Source organism: Desmodus rotundus, unplaced genomic scaffold (assembly GCF_022682495.2).
Source record: "Desmodus rotundus isolate HL8 unplaced genomic scaffold, HLdesRot8A.1 manual_scaffold_156, whole genome shotgun sequence".
Classification (NCBI taxonomy): Eukaryota; Metazoa; Chordata; class Mammalia; order Chiroptera; family Phyllostomidae; genus Desmodus; species Desmodus rotundus.
In genome coordinates this window covers 42,096-64,562 of record NW_026527210.1, presented here as the reverse complement: position 1 = coordinate 64,562, position 22,467 = coordinate 42,096, and the positions used below count along the sequence as shown (strand labels likewise).

Here is a 22,467-nt window from a genome sequence, read left to right as displayed (position 1 = left end):
AAGAGGCTCCAAGCCCCGAAAGAGGCACCGGAGAGTTGTTGGGGTGAGCGGTTGCCAGGGCAGTAAAGTAAAACTCTGCTGAGGGGAGATTCCAACGGTGGTGAAATTCTCAGTGGTTGTGCCCGCGGCCCAAGGGGGCGAACGAGACGGTGGGACGCGCTTGAGACTGTTTACAGCCATGTTAGGAGGCGGAGACCTGAGGTGAGGGGCCTCGGGCCTGCCGCAGCTGCAGAGATAAATGTCGAGAATTGGACAGGACGCGGGGAAGGGGAGGCTGGGAGTATGAGAGAGTAAATGCTGGGTTTTTGCGGTTTCCGAACTTTAGCATTTAAAAGCCTGACCTGGGAGGTCGTTGGCGTCTAGTTGTCATAACAACTACCCGCCCCTAGGCAGGGGGGCGGGGCGGGGGCGGGACTTCGGGCGGGGCTAACGGGCTGCAGCCAAGAAACAGACCTGGTTTAAGAGTCGGGATTTGGAAGAGACTTGAGCTGCCGGTTCGCTTAGGTTTTCGTTTAACCCTCCTCTGCTGGAAAGCCAAGCCCCTCAGCTTGGCGTTCAGGACCCTGCATGATCTGATCCGTTTTTATCGCAAAGCCCAGCAACTGACACCTTCCTCCCCCAAACATGTAGGGCAGTTTTCAGTGAGATACTGTACACGTTTCCTCCCGCAACGCGTAGTGCCTTTCCCATTTTCTGAATTGCCTTGTCCACCTGAAGAAATTACCTGAGTCTCTGGTAGTCCCCTTCACCTACGAGATTCTGTTGTCTGATCTGCCCTGCAGCCAGAGAACACCGCATGGTGTATTTACCACCTGCGTCCACACCCTCCAGTTCCCAGTTCTGGGTGCATCAAGGTCCTGTCCCCGATCCTGTAAGCACAGAAGCAAGAAGCCCCCACTCACTCTCCTGCTGCTACACTGATGGGAGCCCTGAGCCAGAGTGATGGCCAGCTAGGGCTGAAACAGTAGTGTTCTCTTCCCATTTAGTAGGCCCGTCTGCCTCTCGGGCTGCAAGGAATCTCCAGGCAGTGGCTCTTAAGGACCATCATCCCACATTCCTAAAGTCTCCTCCACCCTTAAGGGGCAGGGCCTTTTCATTTTAGACTGTGAGATACAAAAGGGGGGCGTCTAGGTATAAGGGGTTAATTTGAGTGGTGACTCAAAAAAACAAAACAAAACAAAACTGGGGGCTCCGAAATGTCCCTAGTCCAGTGATTTTCAACCCGTGTGCCACAAGAATTTGTAAAACATGGAATGCCTGACTATTTAGTCAGAGGCACTGACCTCTTTTCCCTTAGACTGTCAGATTAAAAACAAAAAACGACAACAGCCCACACAACAGTAGCTGTCCCTTGCGAATAAATCAAAATTATATCTATTTTTTGTCAGAGCAGCAAAAAATATATTTTGGGGTATGCTGCAGAATTTTAGTAATTAGTTTATATGTGCCATGAGATGAAAACGGTTGAAACTCGCTGCTCTATTCCTTCGTAAGGGAGTGGTAAAAGATAGTGGGGCTTCAAATCCCCTCTAATTTTGATACAAATTCTATCTGTGCCATTTACTAACAATATAATTTCTCTGAGCCTATAAAATGTAGATAATAGTATCTATGTTATATGAGAGATACAGCTTACGTATATCCATACATCATATACGTGTATCATTCCATATATCCTGTACCTATGTACATATATCACTTGTCAGTACATATCTCTATTGTCACACAATACCATTACATACATCATATACCTGTATCTGCGGGCTCTGTGCTGCACTGCGCTGCACACACACACTCACACAGTTCAGGGCACAGTGCCTGGCACCCAGTAACAGGAACCTGCAGAACCAGAAGGGAAATGGGATGAAGGTCTGTGAGTCCATTTTCATCCCCAGCAAAGTAGTAGATGCTGTGAAAAGGCAGTCCCCCTCCCCTCCAACTCTTGACCCTTTGTCCCTGGATCCTGTCACCTCACCCCACATTCTCTCCAGGGCTCCTTGGATGATGGTGCACTGAGAAGCTTCCCCTGAGCTCAGGCCCTCATGGCATCCCAAGACAAAGATGTGGGGCCCTCACTGCCCTCTCCTTGGGCCTCCCAGATGGGGCCCTGGGAGGCCATTCTTGAGGCTGCCAGGGAACAGCTTCCGTCTCTGGACTCGGATTCCTCTTTGGTAAGCAAGCACCTTCTTCCCATGCCATCCTGGGCCCTGGCTGCTCTTCCTTTCCCGTGACAAATGTGATGCTGACGCAAGGACAGCTGTGGATCTTATCAGCTCTGCATTCGCTGTCTCTGTTTTTGTTCTCTGAATACATTTATTGGTGCTCAGCACCCTCCCAGGCCATACCAGTGACCCCAAACCACAACGGGAGGATTCCTCCAAGGGCTTATCACAGGGCACTGAAATGGTAGCCACTCTCAGTGTGGGTCCTGGCCCAGTCCTGGTCTGACAGAGAGTCAGAACAGCACCTCAGTAGAGGAGGAAGAGCAGGGGCTTCAGCATCAAGCAGACCTTGATCCCCATCCTCACTCAGTTGCTAACTTACCATGTAACCTCCGGGCAGTTTCCGCACCTGGGTCAGCCTCAGTTTCTTTGCTGCAAAAATACCGATAGTTATCACTGGTACAAATGTGGGAATCTGTACTTAAAGTGTCTGGTGCAGAGCGTGTGCCCAACAGAGTTAACAAAAATCACCCATATGCTAGCATTTTTCTCATCCTGGCAAACACCCCAGTTTGCTGTAAGAGTTACGGACTGAGGCCCCACATTGTAAATTGTTGTAAGGATTAAATAATCCACGTTGGAGCACAGTGCTTGGCACGTGGTGCCTGCATAATACATAGTAATTTTCTTATTGATCACGTGCAGTTCTTCAACAAACATTTAAGGAGCCCCCTCAGCCTCTTCAAGGACCAAGAGCCCTTTGTAACACTACACTGAGGTGGGCCTTGCTTCACCGTGATGGTAATTGTGTTTCTGCAGTAGTTTCCGCCAACTAAGAGAATGTTGGGTGACAAAAGTGAGTCTGAATTGAGGCTTACATAAGCTATACCAATTTTTCCATGTAGTGGAAATTAGGTGCGTGCACATATGTAAGACTTAACAGCGACCCTATGAAGAGAGCAAAGTGGGCAACGCACCGGGTAGCTCTTCCTCTTCAGCAGTGGGTGTCAAACACACAGGTTGGAGCTGGGCATTTAGAGACAGGGCCAAAGTTTTAGAAGGAACAAGTCAGGTTTGGGTCTCACCTGTGGCACCTGCAAAGATGAATGTGACACAGCTTAGACCTCAGGGATCCTCCAGTGCACAGCGAAGCTAATGGGGAGTGTAAATCACGCAACCGCAGTGTCTTTCCACATCTTCAGTCTCATTTGCTCTCATCTTCAGAACACCCCTGTGAGGTGGGCTGGCGACTATAAGTGCCCCTGTCCCTGTATTAGAGGCAACAAACCAAGGCTGAAGTCCTGGGGGGCGGGTGGTTTAGACTCTGCTCTTTCAGCTACCACTTCGGTGCCCAATTCATTCAGCACCAGGCATTAACTGGATACCTGCTGTATATAGTCTTAAGGATGACAGGTACATGCAGAATTTGGAGCCCTGAATCTCACCTCCACGAGGTGGTGCTGCTGAGCCCACTTTTCTAAATTAGCCCCAGGAACCAGCACAGGGCAAGAACCTTTGCGAGAGAACTGATCTCAGTGATCGCTGGGTTCGCCAGCAGCAGGGTGGGGAGGCTGGGGTAGGGCAAGGTCATGTGGGGATGCAGGCCCGTCTGGCTCTGCCCACTACCACGTAATCCCAAAGGTCTCTTGTCTGTCCTCAGTCAGACTTCGGAGAGGAGGAGCTGTTCATCTTCCAGCGAAATCAAACCACCCTGATTCCAGACTTGTCAGAGGAGCTGGCTGAAGACCCCGATGGGGCCTGGGTGCCTCCGGCTGACAGAGCTCCTCCTGAGGTCTGTGGAATGCAGGCTCCAGGGATCCAGTATGCTGGGACCCTGCTGACAGAATGGGGTGTGGGAGTGGGTGTCCATGTCTCTCATTGGACTTAATAGCAGTGCGGGTCAAAGAGGTTAAAACCCCTGGTCCAGCCTCTCTGCACACCCAGGCCTTTCTCCAGGTACAGCCCCAAGAAATCTAGACACCAAACATCTACCCGCCTTGTTCACAGTGCTCTTCCAGGAGCCCAGCACACTTAGGACCAGGGGTGGGGACTCATGTTCTGTCTCATTTTTGTCCCTGCTATTCTTCTTGACCCCCAGCTATACTCAGTTCTCAGTGTGAGCACTGACATGGGGTCATCTTACAAGAGCCAGGGCATGTCCCCTCCCCATCACCATGACAGAAGTCATCCACTCACTCAGCAATGCCTAAAAGTATGTCTGGAAGAACCCCAAACCGGAGAAATTTCCCGGGGCTGCCAAGACCCCTGGTTAGTTCAGGTGGAATGATGTCTATGTGACTATTTTGTTTTCTTCATTTCTACAATTACCTCAGCAATTCTTCGGGAAGATTTTTTTTTTTTTAAACTGAGTGGGAAAATCTGTACCAACTCATGGGGGTGGAACTGTGGGCTTGCTCTGGAGTCAAAGGCCTGGGTTTCATCTTGTCCATCCCTTAATAGCTGTGTGGCCTATTCATGGTGGCCAAAGGTGGAAGCGACCCACGTGTCCATCAACAAACAAAACAGATAAACAAAAGGTGGTCTAGCCATACAGTGGACTATTATTCAGCCCACAAGAAGGAATGAAGTACTGACACGTGCTGCAACGTGAAGTGCTTGGAAACACTGAGCTAAGTAAAAGGGCACAGAAGGGCAGGCGGTGTATGTTCCACTTCCATGACGTAGCCAGACAGGCAAGTTCTTCGAGACAGAAAGTAGATTATAGTCTACCAGGGGCTGGGGGAGGGGAGGTCCGGAGTTTCTGTCTGGGGGATGAAAGAGCTTAGGAAACAGACAGTGGTGGTGGTTGCCCAATACTATGAATGTACTCAGTGCCACGGAGCCATACATTTACAAATGCTAACATGACAAAATTTGTTGATACATATTTTACCACAGTAAGAAAAAAATTTCCCTAAAGTATGTTTTTGAGGCTGCTAACCGAGGACATCTTTTTTCTCAATAGCTACTTGTGGTGCCTGTGGAATTCTCACCAGAGCCCCGGGGTGAATGGAATGCAAGGACAACAGAAGGAAGGGACCCTGGCCCGCCCGTGGAGAGCGGTGGTGAGAGCAGCTCTCTTCTTAGGGTGCCTGAGGAGACCCCCACGTGGCAGGAAGGTGACCTTGGAGGCATGTCCTTCAACAACAAAGGATCCCTGAGTCCTCCCTGGGGGCCACAGGGAGAAGCTACCCCCAGTCTCCCAGAAGGAGACCCGAGAATGGACCCAAACGCTGCCTCCTGGGTTCAGGAGGGCTCAGACTGTGGAAACCGGAGAGCCCTCCGAAGGGAGAGAAGGAAGATGATCAAGAGAGACCTACTTCATAAAGTCACCTGGGGTGCCCAGAGCCCTGCCTGCAGTGACCACAGTCAAGTGAAGGAGACTCCCTGTGAAGCTGCAGTGGTGGGTCCAAGACCAGAAAGGCCACCACAGGGGCCCCAGGAAGGCTTGCCAGTGCTCTCCCTTCAGGTAGGCAGCTGTTTTGCCCTGTGCGTCCTCAGGGCGCACCCTGTAGTTGTCCCTAGATGCTCCTTCACAGGCCAAATTGGGGGCTGGCCCACTGCACCTGTCTTAACTGTGGGAGTTGCTATAATAAAATCCCAAGATCAAGACATTGACATATTCCATATCTGGTGAGAAGCCTTCCCTCTTCTCACTGTCTCACTTGGTGGAAGGGGTTGGGGACTCTGTAGGGCCTCTTTTATGACGACACAAATTCCATTCATGAGGTCGTCCCCTCATGACCTAATCACCTCCCACAGGCACCATCTCCAAGCCCCATCACATTGGGGGTGAGGATTCCAACATGTGAATTTGGGAGGGTCACCAACATTTACTCCACAGCAGTGACCTTAAGCCCATGGTCCCCTGTCCACTGGCAGGCAGGCTGTGATACCTACCTCAGGGGTGCGCAGTCCTGGCAGACAGACCATCCATCCTCAGATAGAGTTAACAACAGCAAGGAAGAGTATGGAGACTGCAGCCTTCTTAAAAAAAAAAAAAATGCTAATCCCAAGCATGTTTATAAAGACATACAACTTTAACTGCATATAAGATAGAGAACAGACTCTGTCAACAAAACCAGTTCATCGAGATTATGAGAAACTAGGATTTCATAAAACACTGGGGGAAAAGAAATGAATGCCGAGATAAAATAGCTACATTAAGTGCAAAATTGGTCAACATCCTACAGGGCAGCAGAACTGAGACCTATGGGGGTATCTTCTTTACTAGACAGAAGAAAACCATTGCACCTTCTCCATTTTACAAAGTTGTAAAACAGGTGGGCCCTGATCAATTGTGCAAACCAACCTCCCCCTAGAAAGATGAGCTTAGAAAAGCGCCAACATGACATTGAAAGGTCATGTAATTCTCTTTACCAATTCTGGATAATTTTCTTAACAATTTAGAGAAAACTGGTATCAAGGTGTTCATGGAGGTAATTTTCACCAATTTCATTCTCATCAATTCCATTCTTTCTGTTTGCCCCTAAACACCTTTATATTCACTGACCAACAGGGCTGCAAGGAGCTGCAAGATCATATATAAGAAACATTAACTCCTGATGAATTTCCTTCCTCTGATCACACCCACTCTGCCCCCACAGCGTTTTTTCTCAAGTCCTCCAGCTTTCAGCACCTGCCTAGAGCAATCTGTTAGTAGAGCAGAACTTTTTACCCTCTCGACATTTTAAATCCGTATGAACCTATAAAGTTGTAAAAAGACACTGGCCCTGGCTGGGTGGCTTAGCTGGCTGGCGCATCGTCCTGTACACCAAAAGGTTGTGGGTTCAATCCCTGGTCAGGACACATCCCTATGTTGTGGGTTCAACCTCTGGTTGGGGCGCATGCAAGGAAGGAGCCGATCAATGTTTCTCACATCGATTTTTCTCTCCCTTCCTCTCTTTTTCTCTCTCTCTCCCATCTTCTCTCTCTAAATCAATAGACATATCTTCGGTGAGGATTAAAAAAATAAAAAGACAGTGGGTTTCCTCCAGGTTGAAATATTTCTATGTGCCAGAAACAGAAGTACGTATTGCCCAAAAAGGCACAGGAAAGAGGTGCAGACCCCAGGTGGTTCATTCTGCAGCCCTGACAGGGTGGATGAGCAAGCCCAATCTGCAAATATGGTCATGCCTCCAAACCCTGATTCCTACCCCTGGACATCTCGCGACAGCCTCCATTGCCTCCAGCACCCTGTGGTAGCCTCACAGTCACCACTTTAATCATTTCAGCAACTCGAAGAGTCGGATTTGGATCACATCCTTCAGAGTCTGGCTGGACGAGAAGACGACCAGGGAGATCTCGCACCTGGAACCGTGTGGTGGGCAGCTGGTCGCCTCCAGGGCCGAGGTCTGACCTTAAACACCAGGGTCCAAGTGCATCCCCAAAAGCAGCTCCTTCCAGGGCCTCAATAAAATAGGTCCACAGGCTGGGCACAGTCAGCCCTGTGGCCCACCATGTCCTCTCTGCTACTCAGCCCTCACCATATTTTATTTTTTAATTGATTTTAGAGAGCGAAACATCAATTTGTTGTTCCACTTATTGATGCATTTGTTGGTTGAGTCTTTTTTTTTAATTTGTTAAAAAGATTTTATTTATTTATCTTTAGAAATAGGGGAAGGGAGGGAGAAAGAGAGGGAAATGAACATTGACGTGCAAGAGATACATCGATCCCTCATCGATACATCATGCCTCTCGCACACCCCCAGCTGGGAACCTGGGCCACAACCCAGGCATGTGCCCTGACTGGGAATCGAATCAGTGACCTTTCGGTTCTCAGGCCAGCACTCAATCCACTGAGCCACACCAGCCAGGGCCCTTAGTAGAATCTTATATGTGCCCTGACTGGGGATTGAACCCACAACATTGATGTGTCAGGATGATGCTCTAATCAACCGAGCTACCTGCCCAGGGCCTGAGGTGGGGTGAGGGTGGGAGCTGTAATTTGTAACCTTTTTTGGAGGGCAACGTGGCAGAATCTGTTTTATAGGCATATAGGCCTTTGATGAAGCTATTCCACTTCTAAAGTATATCCTAATATGTGCTCACCCAGGCAGGTAGGGGTATGTGTTCAAGGATGTTCATATCTGCTGCAGCATTTACAACTGTGGAAAATGGAAAGTGACCCATATTTAGTATCAGTATTCAGTAGGAATCTAGTTAGATCAGTTAAAGCACAGAACACTGCAAGCTCACTGGGGGTATATGTATATGCTAATCAGAAAGATATAATATAAACAGTGAAAAAAATCTACAGAAGATGATCCCATTGCTATTTTTTAAAAAGTGAACACAAAGAAATGTTAATTATGGTTCCCCTATGACAAGTGGGACTAGGGAATGAGGAAGTGGAATAAAGTGTTAAGTAGAAGTCACCCCTGCCCCAGCCAGGTAGCTCAGTTGGCTGGAGCATTGTCTGGATACGCCAAGGTTGTGGGTTCAATCCCAGGTCAGGGCACATACAGGAATCAACCAACGAATGCATAAATAAGTGGAACAACAAATGGATGTTTCTTTCTTTCCCTTCCTCTCTCTCTCAAATCATTTTTTTTTAAAAAGTCACCCCTATTATGGGATCAAATACAACTCCCTGCTCCCAAGGATACTGTTCCCCCAGCCCTGGTGAGCAGAGGTAGGGGAGCAAAGGAGTAGAGCAGGGCCTCCTGGTACAAGCTGGAGGTTCATTCACATGAGGGTCAGACCACTGCAAGTCAGTGACCAAGTCCCTATTAAGCAGCTTCCCTTGCTTCTCCTTCAGATCATGCTGAGCCCAGCGCCCAGGACAGGCTCATGGAACAGCTCACACTCCTGTGTGCCACAAAGTCCAGAGCCTGGAAGGTGCCTGCTGACATGCTCAAGGACACTGAGCAGCTGGAGGCCAGAAGCAGGTGGGACTTCTTCCCAGCCGTGACCCTATCCTCTCTAGAACTGGCCCCTGGCCTTGCAGCCTATTGTGGGTGGAGCACTTGATGTATATTTCTCATTTGATCTCAAGAATCTGATCAGGTAGGTACTATTATTATCTTCATCTCATAGATGGGAAAACTGAGGCTCAGATAGGTTGACTTACCCAGGCCATATGTGGCAGAGCTGGTACTCAAGCCCCAAAACACCTGCTCTTTCCCCCATCCCATGGGAACCCTCTCTTCTCCATCCCAGGGCATACGGCCCTGGTCTTCTGGCCACTGTTAATTGGGCCAGCCCTGGGCATCTGACCCCAGGCAGGCCAGCCACAGCCTTTCCCTGGGAATTGTGGGAGGGTGGAGAAAGGCCATCTGTGATGAGAAACGCTGAAGCCGGAGCGGGCAGTAGGGAAGTGGAGCAGAGGTGGGGACAGGGCCCAGCTGTATCCCTGTCCACACTTTGGTTGTTCCACTTCTTTTAGGAATCTGAAAGCCAACAATTCCCTTTTTGTTTGTTAGTTGGAGTGGCTTCTGTCCCTGGCAATCTGAAGTGTCCAACAGAAATGTCTAGACCTGCGTTGTTCATTCTTAGCCACTGGCCACACGTGGTTATTGAACCCTTGAAATATGGCCAGTGCCACCGAGGAATTGAATTTTTCATTTTAATGTATTAATTTAATTTTAGTTAATCCTAAATGTAAATTGTGGCAAGTGGCTACTGTGATGGAAAGTGCAGGTAGAGAATAATTTAATCATCATGGAAAGTTCTGTTGGCACTGGCCTAAATCTTAAGGGTTCTGCAGAGTAAAAGAGCAAATCCATGGATAGGCCCACCTCAGTGCCCCCCACACAGTGGGTGCTCAGTCAGCGGCAGCCACGAGCCCAGCGCGGTTCTCACGCAATCACTGAGAAGTGACTCAGCCAGCGCTCCTGCTCCTCCCACCTCAGATGCGCTTTGCCACAGCCGGGCTTCCAGGCGGGACTGAGTCAGCTAAGGAGCCCAGCAGAGCCTCCCACCATCTTCATTGACCTGAGGCCCACCGAGCCATCAGACCAGGGGCCGTTGGAAAGGTACAGGGAGCGATGACTGCCCTGCAGCCAACCCACTGCTTTGCGCAGGCCACGTTGGCCTAAAGAGGAACAGGGACTTCAGCAGATGGGAAGACTTGGGCATGGGCAAGTCCTGGGAGCACTGCTCAGTTGAGAAGTGCTCTTAACCAGGATCCGAGCCTGGCCAGCTGTCCCACTTGTTCCCATCAGCAGACTCTCCCAGCAGAGAGGGAGGAAGCTGAGGCAAATGGCAATCTTTCTTGGGTGGGGGTCTAAGCAAACAGTCTAGGTCTGGTACATTGCCCTGGAGTGCTTCCCTCCACCACCTGGCAGGAAGCGCAGTGGCCCTTTGGTTTGGACTGGCTGGGGTTTGGCTGGCCTGCCCACCCTCCTGTCTTGGGTCACCAGGGAGGCCTGGGCATTCCAAGTCCCTGGTGGGAGCCCAGCTTGGCAGGGGTGGACTGGGGCATGTCCAGTGAACCCTTGTTTCCTCTGCCCCAGCCCCAGCCCCAGCCCCAGCCCCAGCTCCAGCTCCAGCTCCAGCTCCTCTGACAGTGAGGAGGCAGGGGAAGAGGAGACCGCTGCTCAGAGAGACCGGCAGGGCCCAGCAGGGCTACGGTAACCACCATGGGCTCCTGCTGCCTGGGGCTGTGCCCTTGGCTGCTCCTTGCACAAGCCCTTGGTCTGGCACATTTAACGTTTGTGCTTTCAGCTCTATATGTTGCACCCAAAGAGCCAGCACATGAGGGTAGGGGGTGGGTCTTGGCGGTGGGGAGGGTGGTCTTGGGAGCCCACCTGGGGCCCAGCATTGTCTCAGCCTGCCTGTTGTCCCTGTACATCACCAATGACACCTTAGCTTACTTTTGAGAAGGGATTAGTATATTTTCTTTCTGAAAAATACCTCCCCTGATTGATTTTGCTCCCAGTTGGTGATGGCAATGGAAGTGAATAGAAAGTGTAGTAGGGATGGAGTAAAGTAATGGTTGTTAGCCAGAAATGGAAGGCTTGGGTGAATCAGGATGTGAAATGTCAAGTTCAGAGAACATTCAAGTCTCCTTTGTGGGGAGGCCACGATGTGGTCTGGGGCGAGTTACAATCACATGCTGTGGCAGTGTCCATAATTTTCTGGAATTGGAAAGCTTGCAGGCCCTACCTTTCAAGAATGTCAGAGTCTATTGCAACTTCCCCCCTACTGTGGTCCATGATCAGGCATTATAGGAAAAAAGAGGGAAGAAAAATTGGGGTTGAGAAGGGTCACACAGGTTTTACCCCAAGAATGCTTTCACAAGTTGACACGCGTTGTGACTCAGCAAGTGTGGGAGCCTGCCATCGTTATTTATGCACATCTGGGGAACTGGGAAGAATGCTTCTGGAAGCACTCTGGCTTTCATGTGCCCTGTTTCAGTGGTGAAGCACTGGGCAGTTTGGCCTCCACTTGGCATTGACTGAGGTTGCTTCTCTTGTGCTTCAGGGACTGCACTGGGAAAAGTCAGCTTCTCCAGCAGCTCAGGGCTTTTCGGAAGGGGATGGTTCAGCCCCAGTTGCCTGCCAGCAAGTGTCCTAGCGGCCAGAAGGCTCAGGCCCCTGAAGATACAGCTGGATCCGGGACTGGGAAGAAGCAACGTGTAACACTCTGAGCTTCGAAGCAGAGTGCCTGGCCAGACCTTCAGGAGGAAGTCCCGGGGCCTTGGGGGACCCCCTTGGGCTAGGGACAGCCAGAGAGGTCCTGGTGTTTCCTCTGGGCCAACTGTAGATGACTCTGGGACTGGGTCTTAAGAGATTAGTGAGATGTTTGACTCTGTCAACATGCCCAGGCCCAATGGTCCCTTTCCCCTCCCGCTTCCATTAGCAGGTGCTTTTGGACCTGTCACCTAGCCCTCTGTTAGAATGTGGTCAGAACGTTTCCATGCATTTAGAGCAAAAAGACACCAGCACAAAACTGTACATGTGGCATGATGACAACTCAGGTGACCCCAGTCCTCTGAAAGGGCCTCGAAGGAAAGCCCATGGAGACAATGCTTTTGTTCTCTCGTGGAACTGTGAGCCTATTAACCATTGACCATTTTTTGCATTTTTCCTTTAATGTGTACCTGTTATTGCCATCATACAGGTCTTTTTAAAAAACTAGAAGATTTAAGTAAAACATATTTGGAGAATTTCAAGGTGGAAAGTTCTTAAAAGAGAATTTAGCCTGATTTTCTGGGTCCCTGGATACTTACTATTTTGTGTACTTAAATTAACACACTACATATATACCAAATGAACTTGTGGTTGAAATTTGACATGTGTTTTTTCTTTACCCAAGCCACAAAGGCACATAAATGTTCTAAAAAGTGCCTTTGTGGAGTTGGTGGAGTCGATCTTTAAATACGGAGAGAATGCTGAATGTTCTAACACCTGACCTGTCCCGGTTTCACAAGGCTTTCCTTGTGAATGGCCAGCAAGAGCTGGGGCCCACAGGAAGCACTCCAGTCTCTGTCACCCTGTTACTTTGCAAGCATTGTCTCCTACCTCCACCCTCATTTTCATGGTCCTTTCATAACTGCTGTTTTCAGCCTTGCTGCCCAACAGGCCGAAGCCCTGAAGTGTGACACCTTTACTCTCTTTTCAACTTGTTTCCAAGACTCCACTTCTCAGTCTCAGCCTCACTCTGCCCTGCCTGCCCCATGGGAAGAGCAGTAAAATCATCTGCAGTTTTCCCAGGCTGTCAACTCAGGCAGTCCAGCCTGGTCCTTGGCATTTGGGTTCCAGCATTCAGCTGGGGTCATTGCTGGCTGCCATCTGCTGAGGGTGGGCAAGGGTTTCTTCGCATTCAGCTCTGCACCAGGCACGACAGGCCCTGCCCAGCCTCAGCCAGCCACAGGCAGTCAAGATCAGAACTAGACTCTACTTGATCTGGCCAGGGGGGTCTCACCACCAGCCCCCCACTCACAACAATGAAGGACATTTTCATTAGAAGCCAGATGCAAGAGGGGCTTCCACAAGGCCATAGGAGGCCCAGGGGAGGCCTTCCTGCAGAGAACATCCCAAGGAGAGATGCTGCCACAAGCCCAGGAACCTCTGCCCCACGTGGGGAGTTCCCTCACCCTCAGTTCCGGGACACATGCAGGGAGGACAGGGCAGCTGAATGTTGTATACCTCCACCTGTGCTGCCAGCCTAGCTGTCAAGAGCAAAGGCTATTTTTCCCCTTTTAATGCCAGCAAGTTCATTTATGATGTTTCACGGTGATAGGAAGTAAACTTTGTTCCAAGTTTAATGGATTCAAAGTTCAACTTTGAAGCAACTTTGACAGAGAGTAACTCTGTCAAAGCAAGCTGGGAGGATGAGGTGGTGGGAATTCACACCTGGGTTGCAAGCCTGTTCCACCCCCTGGAGGCAGTGCTTAAAGTTCTCAAGGCCTTAGTTTCCCCATCTATAAAAGGAATTTCATGAAAAGTCCTATGTCATAGGACTGTGTGAGAATATTATGGAATAGGCATGTGACGGGCCCAGCTGTCAGACCAGGAAAAGGACAGCTACCTCCAGTGGCAGTCGACCTGAGAGAAGTGGGCCGGGCTCTCAGCTGAGGGGGAGGTGGGTGGTCAGCAACACCAAGCAGCTGGATCTGGCTGGGTACTACATGTCCCATGAGAGCTCTGGAAGCTGGCCTAGAAGGTAAAAGCCATCTTTAAACCAGGCAGCCCCGTTCTCCAGGGAACACACAGGACAGAGCACAGGGGGCTGGCATCATTTATGAAGGGAGGAGAACAGGTCGTATACCCTGGAACCTGGGTTGCGTAGAAAGGTGAAAATATATACAGCGATTGAGTGACAAAAACAGAACAGAGCATGAAGAACTGGCATGAGGACTAGTCGCCCAGCAATGAGGAATGGCCGCACTTCTGGATGGAATATTCCAGAACTCAGTGGTTTCAGCAGCTACCCCATGACTCCAGAAGTAAACTGAACAAGGACTTTATACCTCTTCCCCCAGCCACTCAGGAGACCACGGATATGAACAAGTAAGAGAGGCACGTCTGCCTCAGGAAGACAAAGTGGGGCAATCGAGGCCAGCCTGTGACTTGGAACGTGGCCACCTGGGGCGAGAGCAGAGGCAGCTCGGGGCCCTTACCCTGGGAGAGTGGCAAGGCCAGTCAAACCCCCAGGCTTCCTCACAGGTTGGGGAGATGGGATCTCAGGGAAGCATTCCCATACCAGACACCCATTCTACAAAACTGGATTTTCAAAGGTAATTTTAACTCACCCCATGTCCTTGTTGACACCAGTAGAATACAGGAAATGCCCCCCATCACCTACACTTATAAAGAGCGGCGAGGCTGGAGGGGAAGGATGGGGTATGTAATGCCGTAAGCAACTGCAGCCACTGATGTGTCTGCCGCAGTAGTTAGAGTGTCCCCCAAATTCTAGTCCAACCAGAACTTCAAAATGTGACCGTATTTGGAAACAGGGTCATTGTAGATGTTACTGGTTAAGGTGAGGTCACTGGAAGGGGGGCTTAAATGCAATGACTGTGTCCTTAGGAGAGGACAGACACAGGGAGAAGGCCATTGTGACAACAGAGGCAGAGACAGGAGAGATGCTGCCACAAGCCCAGGAGCCTCAAGGACTGTGGGCAACGTCAGAAGCTGGAAGAGGCACAGGATTTTGCTACCAGAGCCTCCAGAAGGAGCCTGTAAGGACCCCACCTTGATTTTGGACTTGAGGCCTCATGAACTGACAGAATTCCTGTTGTTGTAAGGTGCCCAGTCTGCGGTCCTTTATATAGCAGCCCTAGGACCCTGTACACCCGGTCTGTGCCCAGCAGTCTACCCGAACGTCCCACTGCTGCATCCTCTCGCCAGGCCCAGGGCAGCAAAGTCAGTGTGAAGATGCCTTAAGGTCGGGGTTTCCAGTTCTGGAACAGCAACGGTTCTGGCAGCCTCACGGACTGCGACAAACTTGCGTGTGTGGAGGCTAAGCTTTGGGCCCTGGGATCTCCTGGAGCCGCGACGGTCTGAGTAGCAGCTGCACCCTTGGTGTGCCGTGTGGGTGCTTCTCCCCACTGTGGGTCCGCTGGTGTTTGTGGAGGTCAGTGCATTGGCAGAAGCCCTGGCCACAGGCTGGGCATGTGTAGGGCCTCTCAGCTGTGTGTGTCCTGCAGTGGGCACTGAAGAGTGAGCTATTACTGAGGCATGCCCCACTCTGCACACACGCAGGGCCACTCCACGGTGTGTGCCGGTGGTGGATGACCAGGCTGGAGCTCTGGCTGAAGTGCTCCCCATACCCACCACACCAGCAGGGTTTCTCCCCGGTGTGCACCTGCCGGTGGGTGCTGGGGTTGGAGCGGTCGCCGAAGCCCTTCCCACACACAGGACACTGGCACGGCTGCTCCCTGGTGTATGCGTGCTGGTGCTTTGTCAAGTGGGGTGTCTGACAAAGCCTTTGCTTCATTCAGGGCACATGTATGCCCTCGGGGCTCCCCCTTTCCCAGAGGCTGCTCAGATTTAGTCAGACCCCTGACAGGGAAGGCTTGTGACCTGCGAAAGGGGGGCCAGGCCACCTGCACCAAACTGACAGCACTCAGCCCCACTGTTCTCACCAGTGTCTCTTCCCTGGTGTCCTCTCCATCTTAATCTGCATGCCACATCCTGAGAAGGAGAAAGCAGTCCCTGGGGAGAGGAGCTTCTGATAAGAAGGTAAAGGCTGGGTGGGCATGCCATCTGAGGAAAATGATGGAGAGGGATGCTCTTCAAATCCTCCCTCAAAACACAGAGCAGGGAGTGTCAGCCAGAGCCTGACGTGAGGTGCCAGCACCATAGCCAGAGGCTGTCATAAACACGCGGCCACTTAATCCTCGGAATGCCCTTGAGGCAGGTGCTGTTACGGCTCCATTTTATAGACTAGGAAACGGAGGCACAGGGAGGTTAGGGAACTTATCCAAAGTCACTCAGCTGGTGAGTTGAAAGCCCCAGTGGTCTGGCTCTGGGGTTTGGGCTCGTGACCTCTAGGCTAGAAGTTCTTACCCAGGAGCGGCCATGCACCTCAGGTGACACCGACAAAGTCTGGAGACAGTTTGGTTGTCATGCTTGGGGTGGGAGTGTCGCAACTGGCATCTGGTGGGGACAGGCCATGAATGCTGGTGTCTGCTCTTTGGCACACAGGTGGCTCCACAACAGAAAATGATCCAGCCCTGACATTGACGATGCCCAGGGAGAGAGACCCTGCTCCAGGTGGTTTTGCCTGGAGCAGGAACAGAAGGCCTGGGTTCCCAGATCCATGGCCTCCTGCTCATATACTTGGGCAGCCCCTGAGGCCCCTTTGCAGATCCAAGTACAAGAGCCACACTCTGGTGACACAAGCACAGAATGCGAGGATCCTGGAGTGGACCATGGCTCTGTCCCTCCAGGCTGTGTGACTTCGGGCAAAGGCTTTACTCTGCTTCCATGTCTGCAGCATGAGGCAAACCCCACCTGGGGACCTTGGGGCAAGAGGCATGCTGGGGCACTGGGTGGGGGGCAGGGTGCTGGGGGGCAGATGTCTTCAAGCAGAGCCCCCTGAAAAGCGCACAGTGGGCACACACTGACCCAACAAGGAGGGACGAACCTCCTGTTGCCCTGAGATGTGCCCCCACTAAGGCTCTGCCTACCGCCAGGCCCCCAGGCAGGCCCCTCTTGCTCTTCCCTCTTGTCTCCACCCTCACCTCCAGAAAGCAGAATGTGGACTTTTGGCTCACATTACTGAGCCTCTGTTCTCACATGTGTAAAATTAAGATAGAACCACCTCACTGGCCTATTGTGAGAATTTTTTTAAAGTATTTTTTATTGATTATGCTATTAGTTTTCCAAAATTTTCCCCCTTTATCCCCCCTCTGCCCTGCCCCTCCCAACCCTCCAGCATTCTCCCCTCTTAGTTCATGTCCATGGATTGTACATACAAGTTTTTTGAGTTCTGCTTCCTATACTATTTTTTATCGCTCTCCATCTACCTATGCCTACTAACCATGCTTCTTCTTCCCTGTACCTTTACCCTCCTTCCTCCCTTCCCCCTCCCCAATGAAATCCCTCCATGTGATGTCCATTTCTCTGATTCTGTTCCTGTTCTAGTTGTTTGCTTAGTTTTTGTTTTCATTGCTTTTCTTTTCTTTTAGGTTCATTTGTTGATAGTTGTGAGTTTGTTGTCATCTTACTGTTCATATTTTTTATCTTCAATTTCTTAGATAAGTGCCTTTAACATTTCACATAATAATGGCTCGGTGATGATGAACTCCTTTAACTTGACCTTATCTGGGAAGCACTTTATCTGCCCTTCCAGTCTAAATGATAGCTTTGCTGGATAGAGTAATATTGGATGTAGGTCCTTGCCTTTCATGACTTCAATACTTTTCTCCAGCCCCTTCTTGCCTGATGGACCTAATCAGGCTATCTTGCCTAATTTCTCAAAAGGTCAGCTGATAGTCTTATGGGCACTCCTTTGTGGGTAACTCTCTCCTTTCCTCTTGCTTCTTTTTAGGATTCTCTGTTTATATTAATCTTGTATAACTTAATGATGATATGCCTTGGTGTGTTCCTCTTTGGGTCCAACTTATTTGGGACTCTCTGAGCTTCCTGGATTTCCTGGAAGTCTATTTCCTTCACCAGATTGGGGAAGTTTTCCTTCATTATTTGTTCAAATAAGTTTTCAATTTCCTGCTGTTGTTCTTCTCCTTCTGGCACCCCTATAATTCGGATATTGGAACATTTCAAGTTGTCCCAGAGATTTGTAAGACTCTCTTCACTTTTTTGAATTCTTGTTTCTTCATTTTGTTCCAGTTGGATGTTTATTTTTTCCTTTTTGTTCCAAATCGTTGCTTTGAGTCCTGGTTTCCTTCCTGTCACTGTTGATTCCCTGAATATTTTGCTTTATTTCACTTTGGGTATCCTTCATTTGTTTTTTCATTTTTCGACCAAGCTCAATCAGTTCTGTGAGCATTTTGATTACCAGGGCTTTAAATTCTCCATCAGATAGGTTGGCAATCTCCTCATTACTTAGTTCTCTTTCTGAGGTTTTGCTCTGTTTTTTCATTTGGACCATACTTCTTTGTCTTGGCGCAGCTGATAAGTTGTAAGGGTCTGGGGAGGCTTAGGTATTCACCTGGGCAGGGCAACCCTCCTTGCTGCGCTGGGATGCCTGTGGTGGAGGGGCCAGAGAGGGCACAGTGCAGCTCACTTGCTCATCTCTAGCTCACTTTCCAATGGACTCTCATGTGAGACTGGGAGTTTCTCCCACTGTGGCAACCCTGCCCTAGTCCACAGTCAGCTCTGAGTCTCGGTTTCGCCCTCAGCCAGTCCTGCCCGCCAGGTCCACTGTCTCGCCGTGTTTTTTTCACAGTTGGCCCTCGAGGTCCGCTGCCTTACAGGTCTGGTTGCTTTTTTCTTTAATTCCTTGGTTGTCGGAGTTCCATGCAGTTTGATTTTCCGGCACTTCTGGTTGTTTATTGATTTTAGATTGGTTGTTATCCTCCTTTTGGTTGTGCGAGGAAGCAAAGGGTTTCCACCTACGCCTCCATCTGGGCCAGAACTCGCCAGAATTTTTAAAAAGGAACTGAACCTGGCACTTCCTTTCAAGGTTACACATAGTCCCCACATGACCCAGCAATCCCACCCCCAGGAATGAGCCAAAGAGAGTGGGTGCCAGCTGGGCTAACTCAGGGGCTCCCTGATGGCCTTACGATCAGCCTAGGCTCCCTGCCCTCATTTCTCCCTTGGGAACTAGTCTCACTTTTGCCCCTGTGGGCAGTATGTGAGCCAAAACTGATCTGGTATGACTCTCCTTCTCCAGTGAGGGGTTTTTACTGGAGCCCCAGACCTTTCTCAAGGCCACCTACCTCCCCTTGCTTTTCCCTCACGCAGGGGCCAGCACACCTGGGCCCACGAGGCGGCGCCTATCTTTGTAAATAAAGTTTTCTGTTGTTCATGACTACTTTCACACCAAGACGACAGAGACTGTATGGCCCGCAAACCTGAACGATTTTCTATCTGGCCCTTTACAGAAAAAGTCTGTTGGCTCCCGCTTTAAGCTCTTGAGCTTGAGCTCTACAAACACAATCACTATGGTCGAAACCCCAGGAGGGGACAGAATCTAACCTGGGACTTCCGTTTCCTCCTTCCTGACTCCCTCACCTGAACCAGCACAAGAGACGTCCCCTTGATGGCAAAGCAGCATGAGCTGGGTCCTGCAGGCCTGCCCCTCGCCCCTGTGGGGCGTCAGATGGAGCCTGGGAGTGGGGAGTCCTGCTCAGAAGGAAAGAGAAGAGAGGGCGTGAGTGTGGGCTGGATCAGAGCCATGGGACTGCAAATCCTTTTCCTCGTGAGGGCAAAGGAGCAGCAGAAGAATCTATGGGAAAGTGTGAAGCTCTGAAAGACAGAGGTGGGAGGTATTTTGCTTCTGTGCAGACTCTGTTTCCTCTGAGGGACAGGAAGTGAGGAAACAGGGCCCAAAGCTTTCACTGGCTCTGGGAGGGAAACCCTGCTGCCCTGGAGGGGTCTGGAGTTTTATCACAACAGAGACTAAGTGGCCAAAAGTAATGACCACAGAGGGAGACAGATGCGGAACACAGAGCAATAGCCCAGCAACAGCATGCACAGCAAATTAGTGTTCTCCTTATATGTGACAGTGGAAAGGTTTCCTTTTCATTCATTTCATAGGTGCTTATTTTGGAAAAAAATGAGGATATAAAGGAAAGTATGTGAGGGTTAATTTTTTGTGCCAGCTTGGCCAGGCTATGTTGCCATTGTTTGGTTAAATGCCAATCTGGATGCTGCTGTGGAAGTGTTATGTAGATGTGATTAACATTTACAATCAACTGACTATAAGTAAAGATCACTTTCCACACTGGAGGTGGGCCTCACACAATCAGTTGAAGGCGTTAAGAGCAAAACCTGAGGTTTTCCAGAAAAGGAGTTGTGTTTCAAGACTGTGACATAGCAATCTTGCCTGAATTTCCAGCAGATTTTGGACTTGCCAGCCTCCATAGTCATGTAAGCCTAGTACTTAAAATAAATCTCTCGCCCTGGCCAGTGGCTCAGTTAGTCGGAGCATCATCCTACACACCAAAAACATTGTGGTTTGATCCCCAGTCAGGGCACATGTGGGAGGCAACCAATCGATGTTTCTTTCCCACACCAGTGTTTCTCTCTCCCTTCCTCTCTTTAAAATCAATAAATATATCCTCGGGTGAGGATTAAAAATAGAAATGAATAGAAATAAAAAAAACTTCTTTACACACACATGCACACACATACCCTATTAGTTCTGTTTCTCTGGCGACCCCAACTGATACAAAGCAGCATCTCAATTCCTTTAGAAAATATTTCAGGAAATGAGTGGGTGACAGGAGCGGCAAGACGAGCTGAGTGGAAAGAGCAAAAGAGACAGTGCTGAGCCCTGGCTGGTGTGGCTCAGTGGATTGAGTGCTGGCCTGAAAACTGAAAAGGTCACAGGTTTGATTCCCAGTCAGGCCACATACCTGGGTTGTGGGCCAGGTTCCCCCAACCATGTGAGAGGCAACCAATCTATGTTTCTTTCCCTCTCTTTCTCCTTCCCTCACCTTCTTTCTAAAAAAATAAATAAAATCTTTTATAAAAAGACGGTATTGGGTGAGGAGCTGAGGTGGTGGTAACGAGAGGTCATGGATGGCAGGAGCAGCTCTGCCCATGGCAGCTGAGGGCAGCGAAGAAGATGAAGGGAAACTGGACCAGCTGTATGGGTGAAGGAGTGAAAAAGGAAGGAACTCCAGACAGCTCTGGGCATCTGCCTGGCATGTGGGTGAGCAGCCACGCTGCCCACTGCAGCTGGGCCAGTGACAAGACACCAGCAAACCTGGATTTGCAGGCTGTATGTAGCTGGGTACCAAGTGAACTTGCCAGGGAGCACACCTGGCTTGCTGAAGCAATCCCTGGGCATGGGGCCGCTGAGTTCCTATTGCTAACACGCTTCCCATAATTCCTCAGGCCACTACAGTTTGAGAGCTGCTAGACCAGCTCCTGTAGGCAGTGGGGAGCCGGGGAAGGTGTGAGCAGGGAGATGGCCTGGGCCTTGGGTCCTGGAGGTAACATACACCTTTTGGGAAATGCCAGGCCAGCTACATCCAACATGAGGCAAGGAGCCACCCTCCCCCTGGGACTGGCCCACACCAGACACCATGGTTTCCGATGAGCAGCAGTCTGGGTCTCCCCACTCGTTACCTTCACTCTCTGATGGCATGTCCCAACTGCAGTTCTGCTGAGCTGGGTCCAGGTACCCCATTCCTCCTGGGACAGGCACATGGTCATGTCCTTCAAGGCCACCAGCACATGCAAGGACACAGCCCCCTTGGTCCCATGCCAGTGTTCCTTCATGCTGGGCCAGCCTGGTGGGCTGACCTGTTCCTTCCACTCACTACACAATGTTGGGTCCTTCTCACCTCCCACCACTTCTTCCCTCCCCACATGCTGTCATACATCTCTCCTCCTCCTAAGTTCGGCTCAGAGACAGCCGGATCCTGCTCTTTAGGAGGACACTATCGCCACCCGCTCTGTCCTGTTTCTGCAGGGCCGCACACAGTGTGGACGGATTCGCTGTGCGGAGCAGCTAGACCCACTGCATGCTCAGCCGTTGCGGCCCACGCTTCTCAGGGGGAGGGGTGAGCACGCTCTGCCCCAGCTCAAGCCAGCCCTGGGACCCAAATGGGGTGACTTTAGAACTTCCGGATGGCTCTAAGTTAGTGATCCCCAAATCTAGCACCAGACTGACCTGGGGAGCATGATAAAAAAGTAGGGAGCACGAGCACCTTTCCCTTCCCCCTCTTCTTCACCAAGTCGGGTTACCTGTGCCTTTCTCTCTCCTGAGCTCCAAGGGCTCTATTACCTCTGTAACTTTCTATATAAACTTTCTCTTATAAGTTGAAAAAAAACAAAAAAACCCAAGCAAAAATAAATAACATAAGAAGTAATTAAATAAAACCCAAGCTTACAATTCCAGAAGAGACAAATCCCAAGACAGAAAGAGGACTGGTGGTTGCTGGGGGAGGGGCAAGGGGCAGCAACTGCTAGTGGCTGTGGGGTGTTTGGGGAGGTGATGAAAATCTTGTAAGTTGATTTTGGTGATGATTGTACAACTCCGTATAAATGCTGTACACTTTAAATGCATGAACTGTATGTAATATGAATTATATTTCAATAAAGCTGTTATTGAAACAAACAAGCAAAAAAGACTATTCCAGGCCAGAACTGGGGGAGGAATCTGTAATTTGACCTAGAATCCCAAGTGACTGTAACACACAGTTGGGTCTGAGCACTTGCCCAAGCTCACCGTTGGACCCCCGACTCCTCTAGGAATGCCTAATACTCACAAG

General features: G+C 50.2%; 1 protein-coding gene across 4 annotated transcripts; it reads left to right on the top strand.

Annotated features, from left to right (window-relative positions):
• Positions 1-8: 8 nt before the first annotated feature.
• DNAAF8 (dynein axonemal assembly factor 8) lies at positions 9-22,273 on the top strand. 4 transcript variants are annotated; one of them, XM_053917716.1, is made up of 9 exons: positions 9-201; positions 1,992-2,171; positions 3,823-3,954; positions 5,128-5,631; positions 7,397-7,514; positions 8,923-9,052; positions 10,016-10,138; positions 10,625-10,735; positions 11,589-22,272. In XM_053917716.1, exons 2-9 carry the CDS (start codon positions 2,043-2,045, stop codon positions 11,752-11,754), a joined length of 1,413 nt encoding a protein of 470 aa, XP_053773691.1. In that variant the 5' UTR covers positions 9-201; positions 1,992-2,042; the 3' UTR covers positions 11,755-22,272. The 4 variants fall into 4 exon arrangements, with proteins under 4 accessions (XP_053773691.1, XP_045045787.2, XP_045045788.2 ...); XM_045189852.2 differs by having other exon boundaries at positions 10,619-10,735; positions 11,589-22,271; XM_045189853.2 differs by lacking the exon at positions 10,625-10,735.
• The last annotated feature ends 194 nt before the right edge of the window (positions 22,274-22,467 follow it).

Coding starts and splice junctions, on each gene's coding strand:
- DNAAF8 (XM_045189852.2), top strand. CDS start 2,043: ATGGCATCCCAAGACAAAGATGTGGGGCCCTCACTGCCCTCTCCTTGG. Junction 5,632..7,396: donor TGCCAGTGCTCTCCCTTCAG/GTAGGCAGCTGT, acceptor TAATCATTTCAG/CAACTCGAAGAGTCGGATTT. Junction 7,515..8,922: donor TGGTCGCCTCCAGGGCCGAG/GTCTGACCTTAA, acceptor CTTCTCCTTCAG/ATCATGCTGAGCCCAGCGCC.